General features: G+C 34.4%; 1 protein-coding gene across 1 annotated transcript in view; it reads left to right on the forward strand.

Moving 5' to 3' along the window:
• Positions 1-2,102: 2,102 nt before the first annotated feature.
• DELTA-OAT (ornithine-delta-aminotransferase) overlaps positions 2,103-15,279 on the forward strand; it is a 64,991-nt gene continuing 51,814 nt past the window's right edge. The window contains exon 1 of the mRNA XM_089825587.1: positions 2,103-2,484. Coding sequence (XP_089681713.1) covers positions 2,330-2,484 — 155 coding nt within the window. The 5' untranslated portion in view covers positions 2,103-2,329. The remainder of the gene's footprint in view (positions 2,485-15,279) is intronic.

Genomic DNA, 15,279 nt, shown 5'->3' on the forward strand with positions numbered 1-15,279 from the left:
CAACTTTTAATTTATTTTAGAACTTAATTGATAGCATATTTAATTAATTTAATTAACAATAATATTTAGCATTTATTTAAAAATGAACTCTAAATATATTATTATTAAATTAAATAAATATTATCCTGTTCTAAATTTATCTTTGAACTTTAATCTCCAAATTTAGTTCTTTTATTTAATTAATTTCTCAATTAATTAAATATTAAAGATATCAAAATAATTCTCTATTAAATTAAATCATTAATTAATCTTTTTAATAAATTTCTTTTATTTTAAACTTATGCATGTATCATGCAATGTAGAATCTTTTTAATAATTTAATATCTTTTCCACTTCTTAATTCATTTTAGAAACTTAATTAATAAAATATTTATTAATTCAATTAATAATAATATTTAGCATTTATTTAAAAATGGACTCTAAATATATTATTATTAAATTAAATAAATATTATAATGTTCTAAATTATCCTTAAACTTTTATCTCCAAATCTAATTCTTTTTATTTAATTAATTTCTCAATTAATTAAATATAATTAAATATTAAAATATCATAATAATTTTCTATTAAATTAAATCATTAATTAATCCTTTTAATTAAACTTAATTAATAGAAAATACATCAAGGACTCATAAAGCAACATATAAAAACCCATCATAGAAGAACCATACTAAATCAAACAAAAAGGGTTATAATCACGAAATAACATCATTTGATGCATTCGGAGGGTACTTAACTCAGATACTTGTCCTAATTATCAATTAGGACAATTGGTTAAAGGGTTTAGGATTTGGACTTAAGAGTTTATCTCCCCTCTCTTACCATGGAGATAATGCGATAGGGTACGCTCATCCTGGCAATTCAGGGAAGTCGATACCCGGTACCTGCAACCTGCATAAAATTCACGCATGTACAGACGCAATATTCTAAGCTAAACAGACAATGGCAGGAAGTGGTGCATCGTGTAGATCCCGACTAGCAGGTGACTACGACTCCCTTCCTTAACCACATCAGAAACACCATACATAAATAAAAACAAACACGCACACCATACACATGCAGTATGGGGTAAGTATCCATAAGAAAGCATGTGTGATAATAAACCATCTAACTAATCATCATCGATAACTGAAAATATTGAATAATCATCATACATGCATGAAATATAAAGTACCAAGTAATCTCATCATATAATAAACTGAGTGTACAACAACATCTGATAATCTCTAAAATAATAATACTAATCATCAAACATAAATTGGCCTAAAAGAGTTTGGCAAGGATGACAGAAATGCGACTTAGGGGCAGGCACTACACCCCACTCTCCCTATATATGTTAAATATCATTCACTCTCTTCCTTCCTCCTTTCTTCCCTATTTACCCCTTCTTACCCTTCACCACTCTCTTTCCCTCCCTCCTAATTCAAAATAAATCTATCATCTTCATTTTCTCCTCCTTTCCTCTTTACCCCTCTTATCCTTTACCCTACTCTCTACTTTTTGTATGCTCATCTCTTCTTTTCTACCTCATATAGATTATATATGCTTGTTAATATGATAATACAGATTGACATATTTTAAATATTTATATTACATAATATAATAATAATAATAAATATATAGAACTATTTTTATATTACAATTAAAATACTTGAAATAAAATATTTGTATGAAAAATCCTACTAGTAATATTTTTTCAATGAATTTTATCAGGGTTCCACAATCCATTTTTGACTAATTATCTTTCTGGATTTGATTGTGTATGTGATTTTTAGCATCAACGTTTCAGATCACACTTTGTGATCTATCTTCAGGATGAGAGAATGCCATAATAGAATGGTAACAATTCTAAAATGACTAGAATTGTTACCATTCTATTATGGCATTATCTTTCTGGATTTGATTGTGTATGTGATTTTTAGCATCAACGTTTCGGATCACACTTTGTGATCTATCATTAGGATGAGAGAATGCTAAAAATTACGAAGTGTGATCCCAAACATTGATGCTAAAAATCACATACACAATCAAATCCACAAAGATAATTAGTCAATATTTTTTCAAACTAAACTCTACATAACAAACTTTCCACTAACTAGAAACTCATTACACGAGTTAAGGAAACAGGAATATGGAAAACGGATTCTGCGCTGTTCTCTGCCCTCATAGGTAAAACGGATCCCGTTAATCGGAGGCGGGACACATATTGTACGTTGCATAAATGCTAGAGCAGTAAGGCAGGGGAAATAAGCAAACAGAAGGATAAACAAACAGAAGGCTCAACTTATAGGCAGCATACATTTTGAGGCGAGCCCAAGGCAAAGCCACAATGAACAACATGACAATGGCGATGAGGAGGCGACCTGAAATCTTTCGATTGCTATGTCGCACAATAATGTCAGCGTCTTCCTCTTCTGAGCAGATCATAAAATCTTGCTCTTCAGAGGAGATGATAAAGTATGAACAAGAGTACAGTGCTCACAAGTAAGTCCTTCCTTTCTTCATTGCCAACTCTGCTCAGGGTTATCTTAACAAATGGAATGGAACCTACCAGAGAAGAAATCGTTTTTGGCTAATTTTGAAGTAAAAATGCACAAATTTGTGCCACTTTCAAATGATGCTTTTGCATTCGATGTGGAAGTATCGAGTGTTTGTTTGTAGTGGGAAACTAACTTTTGATCTCCGAGGCTGTTGATATCTGTCTTTGAAATTACTGGAAGATAATTTCTATTGGTTCCATGGCGACAGTATGTAGTCGAAGTCATGCTTCATAACAAACTACTTTTGTAAAACTTATGAATGATTGGATTATTGAGCCAACTATCTGAAGAGTTCCTCAAAATCCTCTTGTAAATTATAAGAGGGTGACACTGATAACTGAAATTATTAGTTAGAACTTCTAAAAGGAATGAATCCTAATGTCCTTGTTAGAGATTACGGTCTTGATAACTTCTTTTGTGCAGAGGCATCAGTGGGTTTGTTATTTAAGAAAGATCACGCATGAACATCAATGCTTTTTGTCTCGAACGTAAAAGTAGTTATCGATAGTAATCGCAACTGTGGAGATATTAAAGGTCCGCACTTATGCAACCAGAAATCGAGCAAGCATACACGGAAATACTCAGCAACTTTCAATCTTTTAACGGGCCTACGAGAGACATGCGACAATTCACCTTTGCACCAAATTTAATTATAATTGTAGTTGACTAAACAACAATATGGCAGTATTCGGATTACTCAAATCTCAAGTCTCTAATTTAATATGCAATAAAAAATTGATGCAAGCGATGGCGACACTTATACATGGAAGCCTTGAAAGCTTCAGAGGAGAGTCAAAATCAGATATACTTTAAAAGATTGTTTTAGAAAATTTCTTAGTTTCTTTGTATTGTGCTACTTTTAAATGCGATTGTCATACTGGTGAAGGAGTAGCATCTAGAATACTCAGGAGGTTTTGAATGCTGCTTGTACCTTAACCCTTAATCTAAATATATGTAGGTTTCAAAACCCAGATGCTCCTTTTAAGAATTCAGTTATACTCAATACATAAGCCTGAGTCCCTTAAGATTTTCAATAGCTTGCATAATCTTATTAAAGACAAGCTTATATACATTTATGTTTCTGGGTGCGCTTTTTCACTCTTCGCCATGTTTAATGTAGGCACTTATACACAACGTTTAATAATACTTGGTGTTTATCTTCTCCACTTGAAGTTTGCCCTCCTCAAGTGCACATCGAATGAAGTGTAGGCATTTATACATGAAGTTTAATAATACTTGGTGTCTATCTTCTCCACTTGAAGTTTGCCCTCCTCAAGTGCGCTTTGAATGAAGTGGAAACACACTTCAATGTGTTTAGTCTGACTGTGAAAAGCAACATTCCTTTGCTAAGTGAATAGCACTCTTGCTATCACAAAACAAAACAGAACCATATTGAGGATAATTTATATAACCAAATAAACGCTGCAACCAAATCATCTCTTTTGCTCCTTCAACCAGAGCAATATATTCAGCTTCTATTGTAGAAAGAGACACTACTTGTTGCAACCTTGAGGCCCAACTGATTGCTGCTCTGGAAAAAGTAAATGCATAAATAGTAGTGGATCTTCAATTGTCTAAATTTCCAGCCATATCAGAATCAGTAAAACCTTTTAATGATGCATCTCTGCCACCAAAACTAAACACAAAGTCAGAACTTCCTTTGAGATACCTCAAGATCTGTTTTGACTGCATTCTTATTTTGTTTACCTAGATTACTCATAAATCTGCTTACTACTCCCACTGCATGCGCAATATCCAGACGAGTGCTCACCATAGCATACATAAGGCTGCCCACAATTGAAGAATATGGAATGCATTTCATTTTTGCTTGTTCCTCGTGTGCCTTGGGACACATGGCTGAAGTTAATCTGAAATGTTCGGCTAATGGAGTGCTGACCGCTTTGGCATCCACCATGCCAAATCTCACCAAAACTTTGAGAATGTAATGTTCTCGAGACAACTTTATCTCTTTCTTCTGTCTATCTTGGATAATGGTCATACCAAGTATCTGTCTTGCTACCTCTAAATCTTTCATTCCAAATCTTTGTGCTAGCCTCTGTTTCAATTCATCAATCAACTTTATTTTAGAGCCAATAACTAACATGTCATCAACATAGAGCAAGAGAAGAACAAATGTACCATTTGGTAACTTTTTGTAGTAGACACACAGATCAGATTCACAGCAAACGAGATGATTCTCAATCATAAATCTGCTAAACTTGAGGTACCACTGCCTTGGGGCTTGCTTGAGCCCATATAAAATTCTCTCTAATTTACAATATAAATGTTTTTGTCCATCTTTGACAAAAACTTCAGGTTGCATCATGTAAATTTCTTCATTTATGTCACCATGAAGAAATACCATTTTTATATCAAAGTTGTTCAAGCTCAAGATTATGAGCTGCAACCAATGCCAAAATGATACAAAAGGGGTGGTCATTTTGACTACGGGTGAGAAGATTTCATTGAAATTAATTCCCTTTTCCTGATCAAATCCTTTCACAAACAACCTGGCTTTATATGTTTTCTGACTTGTATCTTCATCATTCAACCGAAAAATCCATCAATTTTTCTGAGCTTTCTGATTTGGTGGTAATGGAACCAAATCCCAAGTTTCATTTGCAAGTAAGGAGTCCATTTTCTCTTGCATTGTATCCTTTCATTTCTGAGAATGCTTTGCAACCCTTCTTAAAGCTTGCAGGCTCTACTTGGTCAGAGAGTAATGACTCTGGCCCTGCCTCTTCTGAATATAGTAATTCATAATCAGAAAATTTTGCAAGAAGTTTTCACTGTCGTGTTGACCAGCTCAATCCAGGAGCATTCTCTGTCTTGTCTGAGACTTTCAAGGAGCTAGTATCAATCTCGAGATTTTCATCAAGTTCCTCTGTTCTCTGTTCATTGTTCCTAGAGTCCAGAATTCATGTGTTCACATAGATGACTTTGAATTAAAGCAACCTAAATCACTTTCCTTCTGCTGGCTATGTTTTCCCCCCAAATTACCTATTATACTTAGTTGTTTACTGTTCATTAGTATTGTCTATGTTACTAGCCATGTCAATCTTGAATGGACATAATTTATTGTTGGTTCTTTGTGTAACATTGTCTCTAGTAGCATGTGAAACCTTTGTTCGAAACATGCCCATCTCTGTATTATAAGTTTGAGACTGAGCAATAGGGACCCTGACTGTGTGGCATCCAAGTCATGATGCTTCTGTGTTTCATGGGCTTCCATATGCCATGCTTGGACACTTAGTGTGTCTCTGCACAACATGGGCGTTGAGGGTAAGATGCACTAATTTTTGGTGCATCAGGTGTTTCAATCTAATTCTCCACTGATGCATGGTCTCTGCCGTGCATGGATGCACTTCATCGCTTTGTTGATGCGTGTGCAGATCTTGGTCAAACTCTCCACGCTGGCTGTAGGCATCCAATTCATTTTTGCAATCAGGGATAGATTGCTCTGGTGAGGAGTAGTTAATAGGAGAGGATCCTGGGGTTAGAGTTGTGAACCTTCAAACCATCATGAGAAATGGTGAGACCAATTCGTTATGTTAAGGCATGCTCTGCCATGAGTAATTTCTAATTTGACCATTTGAACAGAGTGTTATCATCTCTTTTTTGTAATATGTCATCAGAAGGAGATTGCACAGAACTGGTAGGGAATTCTGTAAACCAGATCCGAAACACTGAGGATAAAAATTCTCACACAATCAAACCCAGAAACCATCTATGAATTCATATGGATTGTGGAATCCAAATAGATTAAAAAGATACACTTTTTTAAAAGAAATTTTCATCTTATCTTTTTGTAATAGCTCTTTACACAACCTATCAAAGGCATTGTTCGTATTGTCTTATTTGTAAGAGTTTGTTACAGAACCTATTAAAGGCAATGTTGGTTTGAGTGATCTAAGTAAAATTGTCAACAGATTGTTAAAGGGAGGAGGTAGGCCATTACGAGTGATTACAATCAGATTGTTTTCTTTTATGTTACTATTGGTGGCAGCCAACAGATATTTGACCTAATTTAGATTACTTTTAGCAGGTGCTTTTGAAGCAAATCTATCTCTTTCACCATGAGAGAATATTGTTTGCTTCAAATAGACGGGCATCCCTGAATCTGAACGTTGGTTTTTTTTCTTTCAATGCACTGTAGACTTCTAATGCAGCCTTTCTCTTTGAAACTTAGGGAAATTTTTCATGTATCACTGAGAGTCTCCAGAGCATTTGGATGTCTGTATTTTCATATAGAATGTCCTAATATTCCATCTGTCTGTCCTTCACCTTCACAGACTTGTCCATCTACAATTTTATTAAGCTTTCCATTGTAAAAGTTGTATTAATCCTACTCTTTCAAATACTGAGACTTTATAAGAAACAATGTTTTAAGTGAATCCTTTTCTTTAGATTCTAATCCTTGCATTTCGTTCAGTTTAAACATGGAATTTCTTCTGATTACCGTATTTAATATAATTTGACTTTCTGTTCCATCCCAAAACTCAGTACTGCCTTCTTCCCAGCTTCAATATCATCTCTGAATCCAAATTAATGTTGCCAACCTGATCAGATTACCCTGTCTTTGGATTCTGAGCATAACACTTAAAGCATACTCAATAGACTCTGTAGTTCTGAATGACATCACATTATTTGAGACCCAGGGAAGAAATCAGATGAGGATTTTCTGCGATTTATTTGTCCTTAGCTTGAGGATAATCACATGAAGCTACTTGAATGGGTAGAACATAGAAGCTTTGAGAATATGTTGTTAAGAATCACATGAAGCCACTTGAATAGGTAGAACTTGGAAGCTTTGAGAATATTTTGTTGAGAATCTTGCACAAACTGAATGAATTCAACTATCACACTCTGTTAGCAATTTAATTTTGCCTTTATGCTTGACAACACAAAACATAACAGTGTGTGAGATACAAAACCTCTTAAAATTTAGAGAATCCTTTTGAGATCTAAACTGACCTAAACTTAAATGCCAATGATAAAAAACTATAGATAATATATATAGATAAACACACTTAACAAGATTCACGGAGGGTGATTTGTATAAAAGAGATAACCATTTGCCTGTGTTTCTGTCTTGGATACACACACTATAATATTAGTAGTTGTACCTTACAAATGAGATTTTATAGATTGAAAGAAAAAACTAAGTAAACAGACACAACTTCCTATCTATTGCTTACAAAATACAAATGATATCAACAAAAGCTTTGACAGTTAGCAGTAACACTTAGTCTAATCTATGAAATTACAAACACATGTTGTATGATATCTTTGGCAGCATAAGCACATTATCAACTATCAACTCCCTAGTTTTTTTGCTCAGACTACTTATTTATATACTATGATTGCCCAATCATTGGGCTCTGGGGCTTTAAAATAGTCATTTTTTAATCCCGAAAAATGAGCTCTAAATCAACATGCTTAAAGGCTATTGGAAATCTGGAAAGAAAGAAATTTTAAAGAAAATCTTATCCAAACAACTAATCCTTGGGAGTTTGGGACTTTAAAATAAGTGCAGCTATCCTACCTGCAAAATGCACCTTTGACCAAAAATCAGAAAATCAAAAACATGACGGATTTTTTTGAAATTTTCAGCATTTGTTCTTCATGATCTGCATGTTTTGTAATAAAAAAACAGCAAAAAACTTGAGAAAAAATCACTGTATTTTCGGCGATCTGAATTTTTTTTTTGACTTTTGGTGTGTTTTTTAGGGAGGATAGTCGGCACCCTTTAAAATAGTCACCTCATAATCCCAAAAAATGTGCTTTAAGTCAACATGCTTAAAGGGCTTTAGAAAGCTCAAAAGAAAGAAATTTTAAAGCCAATCTTATCCAAACAACCAATCCAAATGAAACCACCTAAAATAGGAATATCTTTTTGTGGAAAAAAATATGAGCGGAACACACTTTAAAATATCTAGGGTGCATGGGTATGTGTATCCACACCCCTAGTACTGGGTACACGTACCCAAAGTACGGGGTACTTAGTCGAGAGCACCATAGCTAAGGAACTTGATTAAGATTTCTGATTTTTTGTTTCAATTTTTTGTGTGTGTATTAGCGAGTTGTTTATCAAGCTTGTTGTAAAACATTATCACTGTTCAAGTCAGAAGTTTATCATTTGCAATATGTCATTGTTATATGTTTTATGATCTTCTTGTTCATGTTTAAAGTGTGCAGTCTCTGTTATTCATCTATACATTTATCATATATTATTAATACAAACATACTGCAAATCTGAAACTGAAACCAATACATTGCATTTACAAACCTTATCACTGTTCTTGTTTTAAAAAACCATTGCCATAACACATATTTTCAGATTTTCTATAAATATTAAATTACATAAAAAAAGTTTGAAGTACCCAAGTACCCCTGTCCCCAATATTGAGAAATAGCTGTACTGGTACTAGTACCCTAAGTACCCAAGTACCCCCATCCCCATGCAACCTTGAAAATATGCTGAGATCTCAATGGTGATATAGCTCTGATGAATAAGTTGAAGTTAACATGCTCTAAAATTGAGTTTTGCTTTAATGGACATATAAGTGAATTGTGGTGCCATTGTTCTCCATTAGCCGAAGTTATTTAAAATTTTGACCAACTTGGACAAATGGGCAGAATTTTATAATGCTTCATCCATCTTAAAATTGCACTGACAAAAGTTTATAATGGTTTAAGTTTTAACCATCTTGGGTGCATACCATTTAAGTTACATTCTAGCCATGGTCTTAAAACTTTGGCGGAGTTATTACATGGGTGACTAGAGTAAATGTGCAAACGTTCTACTTTTGCCCTGAGCTGGAACTTTATGTCACTCCTGTAACAACTAAAATTTCTAAAAGTTAAGTACCCATTATTTAATCGAATAAAAGTAAGGAAGATACCCATTTACTTGAAAAAGATTAACGAAAATAACTGATTAACTGCATTCAGATGATAAGCCTTAACTACCAAATGAAAGATTAGCTATCTTTAGAAGAAATAATCAAATTAGATTAACCAAATATATTACACATGAAAGTGAAACGATATCTAACTGTAATATTATAACTACGATTTTTTATAACAGAAAAGTAACTGCATAAGATATATAGCTGAAACTGAAATAAGTTACGAATCAAAGAAATCAATGAAGTACTAGCAAGGTTCAGATCATACTATGTCAAGTGAAGTAGAATGTAGAATTGGATATGTTCCATATAGGTCTTGGCATTTGGAGGAAAGGAGAAGCATTGGTAGATGCTTAACCTCCCAACCATGGACCTAGTGTAATCCCAACTCATTCTCAATTGAGAATGGCCCTACTCTGCGCATGATAAGGCACTTGTACACCATTTCGTCCAGCCACTTGAGCATTCTAGTGTAGAGTTGTCAACTACATAGCTGACTAGACTGCATAACCCTCCTAATAGAGTATCCATCCGACTATGAGCTATCTTGACCTCTAGTGATCATAACAACATCATTCGCCACTAAACCTACCCTACCCAGGGATTTCCAAAAGACACTATGTGCCCGATCACCCACTTCTCAACTTGACAGATATAAACAACACTCAATTTCCCACCATGAGCTGACTGGATACTAATTTCAGATTGTAATCTTATCTTAATTCTGATACATCTTTGTATTTTTTGAAGATTGTCCATACATGGACTACACCACTCATCTGTGCCATTCTTGTCCATCCTTGATGATATCTGGTGTAATTTTCCAGCTTACATTATGTTGGTTATATAAAGAAATATGTTTTGCGTTTCAAGAGTTCTCTGAATGTGGTCAAGAAAGGGTTATGATTTCTATGTAATTAGACACCCTTCAGCAGGGGGTATGCTTCCATAATCTCAGTGACATATGAGATTGGTGCCACTGTATTAGGAAGCATACAACCTAGACACAATATCCTCCTCATTAGAATACGTAAGCTTTAGAGAGTAATGTAGAAAAAGAAAACAGAAATAGGTTGTAGCCGATGACTCCTTAGATGATTGGTATGATAGTCCCTCATTAGTTCGAATTTGCTTGCATACAATTTTACAGGGTCCGACTGGACCATTCAAAAAACAAAGAGATTTAAGCACACCATTATATTATTGGCCAAGCAGCAATAATATGAAATAATTCAGGAGATATGACATGATAAGAGGCTGCGTGTGTATATATATCATGTGCTTCTTACTGTCCAAGCTATGAACTCCAATGAATCTCAAAAGATTAGCACTGCTTAGCATAACTGGCAGAGCAATTAAATTGATATGAAAATACTCTGATCGATCACTGCAGATTGGCAATAGCAAATGCATGAACTAAGAGAGCAAGCCGCTGAGTGACTACAATTGCCAACTATATAGAAAAAGGCTTAGTTACTACAGGGAATGAATGCACACAAGGAGGAGTTACGTGCATGTAAAATATGCAAGGTGGCGAGGCATGCATTTGAAATCTTGGCAAAAATATGAATAGTAAAGAAGGCCAAAATATCAAATGGAACATAAGAGGCTGCTAGACTATATGAGATAAATTAATTTGTTTTGGTATCTGGTCTTCTTTCACACTATTATGGATAATACTCATATTATCTAAATGTACTTGTATGTGTTGTTTCTACTATATAAATATCTTATGCGGGGTCGTCCTCAATGGGATTGGAGTACTAATATTACCTAACGATGGATATATGTGGAAGGTAGTGATTAGTAGTTATCATCGTAACATGAATTTTGTTCATTTTGAATGTTTCTGGAGGTTTGCTCCTTCAAAGTGGCCTATTATTATCAAATAATCTCTGACTCTCAAGTATTTTCATCTTATTTCTTATTATATTCTTCTCAACTGCAAGTAATTTTATTAAACAAACAAATATTTTTCATTAGAATATTCATTACAAGAAAATGGTTCTCACCAATAGATTGGTTTGTATTGTCGGCCTCTTGAATAAACTTGGAAACTCATCATTAAGGGGAGGACAATCATTAAACATACTCTGAACAATTTTCTTCTTTGCATACAAGAAATTCATCGAATATGAGGAAAATAACTTTGTCCTCTTCCAACTTAAGAAATCCTCATGTCATCCTCCAAATCTAGGCTTGAAATCTGTTTCCTTTTCATATGCCCTTTTCAAATCCAAATCAAAAGATAAATTGAGTGGATGGATATCAAATACATATTGTTTTTATGTTCTCTTCCTAATCTTCTTGATTGCTACTGGCTCCACTAAAATATTTTTTCCCTAGTTATGGGTTTTGATCATATATATAACATTAAAATTTGAGTTTAGTTTTCTTTAGCAATTTGTGAAAAGACTAGAAGTCACATTGATTTGGATGCTTATTAAATCACTTTTCCAAAGCAAAAACAACATGTCAATTAGATGTTGATGCCCAAGGTGAAAGTTAATAGTAATTTGGTATTCCTCACTGAAGCAAGGGTGCTAGAAGTATTTCGATCTTGTACACGACTCCAAAACAATTTGTGGTTGCTATATTTGTTGGCAATTTGGCTAGGGTAGATAGTACGAGGTTGTCATTTATGGTAACATATACTCAGTATGAAGTGCACAAAGTATGAAGATGGAGTTTTGGTAAGTAGACTTAGAAAATTCTCTAAGTATTATACAGTTTATCTAGCAACACAATTAGAGTTTTGCTTGGCATGGTTCACAGAGACATTATTGGCACCTGCACAGCTATCTGGTGATATTATAGTGTGTCAGGATACCAAACTTGAGAGCACAAGGCAGTGTAGACAAAGTTATTGCAGTTTTTCCAGTTGCAGAATTGAGCCGACTGAACAAGACAAAGTTAAGGAATGGTATATTTTATGTTAAGGAATTAATAATGTTTACCAGGATAATTACTTAACTATTAGGAATGACATCCTAGATGTTAAACCCTAAGTGGACGAAGTATAATTTCGTATTTTGGGACATGCGTGGAAGCATGAAGGCCGACAATGCAAAACACTATGAAATGTTATGGTATAAAGGATAGTTTTGGAAATGCGAAGTTGTGTAATGAATGTGTGGCAATTGTGATATCTATGCTATTGTTATGTGATGTGAATTTTGTGATCAGAGTAGTGAAAGGCAGAGTATGCGAAGTTGGCACAACGAGCTGTAAAGTCTATATCAAATATTGAAGATATCAGCAACAGTAAAGAGGTTTTTGTATCTATACATTTGTATACTGAATATCATTGTATACTGCATGTTTCGGCAGTGGGCTCATCTTGCATACATTCTATAATTGTATTATCAACTCCTAACAGAGTTGAGGCTTCTAACAAGGCCTAGTCCTGGCCTAGTCCTCTGACAAGGATTGAAACACTACAGGATGTAATAGACTTCTAATAGGGTCAATATCTTTCACAAGATACTTTTGATTAGTGGATCATTTTGTGGATACCATCCCCACTGGGGTTTTCCCTTGGCAAGGGTTTCCCCAGTTAACAAAATATGTTTTTTTTGTGTTGCATTGCTTTATGGTTGTGTTTAGTAGTTCATCTTAATTTGTTTATTCATTTATGCAAATTATTAAATTGTGAATAATATCCATAGTTGGACAAAAGTTTGTGGAATACTAATTCAGCCCCCCCTTAGTATTTCCTATTTCTAACAATATCTCCCTATACAAAATTCAAAATTGACAAATTTATGCTAGTAGGAATTGGCTCTAATTCACAACCCAATGCAAAAAAAGCATAGAAATTTGATAATTTTGCTCATACGGAACCTGTAATGCAAAATTCTTTTAATGCATTTTAGCCTTGATATTGTTTACAGTGTACATGCTATTAGATATTAGATAGTTTCTATTTACTCTCTCTTTCGTCTTTTTCTAATGGTCACTTTTTTTGTAATATTTTCATGAACTCCTGTTCGTTATGGAAACTTTCTGTTTCTCTCTTCAAAATGTTTCTATTCCTCTCTCTTTGTTTGTTATAGAAACATTTTTGTGTATACTTGTATATATAGATTATTTATCATCTCTGTTTAATAACACATTCATTACTTAACCATAATATGGTATCAAAGCAAATTCCTAGACTCGTCAAAAAAATTTAAGTTCTTTTTTTTTGAAATTATTAGTTCAAAACTTTTGAATTATTTGCCCAAGTGTGTACAAAATTTGCATTTATTTTTCCTCCAAACTTGACTAGAGGTTCGACATCCAATTTTTTTTGTTGCAATTTTTGTTGTGCAAAATCGTAGGTCATTACAATCACATTTTTTCCTCAAGATTGTGGGCATCTTTCTCCTGCTGCAGACGCGTCTCTGACTTTTGGTTGCATTTTTCTTGTTTCTTATCAATGGCTTAGGTGGTTTTTGGTCTTCTGCAACCTTATTCAATTCACCCACGGTCTCTTTTTCTACCAAACAAGTGAGTTTCGTTGCCATTTTCAGTGTTTTTCTGCTATGTTTTTACTCAAATGTGACACTTCTTTGACCTTTCTCATGATCTTTGCCTCCATCTTCTACATTCTTCAGCTAACACAACCTCATGCATAGATTAAAATCTGCATTTTTTCTTCAAATCCACCCTTTGTTCAAGAACTCTGCAAATTTTTTCAAATTTTTAAATTCGACTAAGTCTCTTTTGAAAACCCTCGAGTTTTGTGTCAGATTAACAATTTTTTTGCATATTCATGCTAGGTTTTTGCAAATCTCAATTGGGTTAGTCTTGCTTTTTTTGGGTGCATCATTTTCTGTGCCTTGATTTTCGAGCCAACAAAATCAAAATTTGACGAGAGATTTGATCTTGATTTTGAGTTCTTATTCTAGGTGTCTTCAATTTTTCTGGGTCTTCCATCAATTTGCCTCGAAGTTTGTGCCATTTCTGATATTCACATTTTTTTTGCATAAAAAAACGTGTAATGGTATCTCTCACCAATCTTCTCTTGCAAGGAAGTCAACAATTTAATTGAAAGAACTACAACACCTGGAAGTAGAGAATGATGATGATCTTCGAGTACCTTCGCCTTAGGCACTTGTTTCGGGTACCAAGACTTGTCCTGCCACAGTTGTTGCTACTCAAGAGAAGTTTGATGAGTGTAATCGTGAAGCGGTTACTGATGATCAACTGCCTCAAGTGCCATCTAGCAAGACAACTGTAGAGATTTGAACAACACTGAAGGATCTCTACGAGACATCAAACAAAAGTAGAGCCTTCTTTTTGAAGAATCAGCTATTCTCTATTATTATGGATGAGCACATGTGCTTATAGGAACATCTTCTATAGATTAAGGACATCAAAGATCAGCTTGAGGCCATTAGCCGTACAATGGAGGAAAAGGTTATGGTGGTCATTACTCTGAAAAGTTTACCATCATCCAATGAGCACTTTATTGAGACACTCAACATTATTGTAGGTAATGCTAACCTCAAATTTCTAGATTTGTGCACCGGACTCTTATAGCAGGATTGTTGGAAACAACAGTTTGACAACAATGCTCCTTAATCCTCCTCTGAACAAGCATTTTCAGCCCTATCCTTTAACAAGGATAAAGGCCCATCTCAGTCATCTTCTCAGCCTTAGAATAGCTCCAAGAAGAAGCAAATCCGGTGCAACTATTGCCACAAATTTGGTCATGTGATCCAAGAGTGCAAGACTTGCATTGCTTTTTACCAATGGAAGCAGGGAGGGTTTGAGCCACAGGCCAACATTGCAGAAGATGCAGACCTCTTTGATCAACCCGAGGCTTCCTTTTACACTGTTGA

Source organism: Cupressus sempervirens, chromosome 4 (assembly GCF_028749045.1).
Source record: "Cupressus sempervirens isolate cs-2001-9-10 chromosome 4, ASM2874904v1, whole genome shotgun sequence".
NCBI lineage: Eukaryota > Viridiplantae > Streptophyta > Pinopsida > Cupressales > Cupressaceae > Cupressus > Cupressus sempervirens.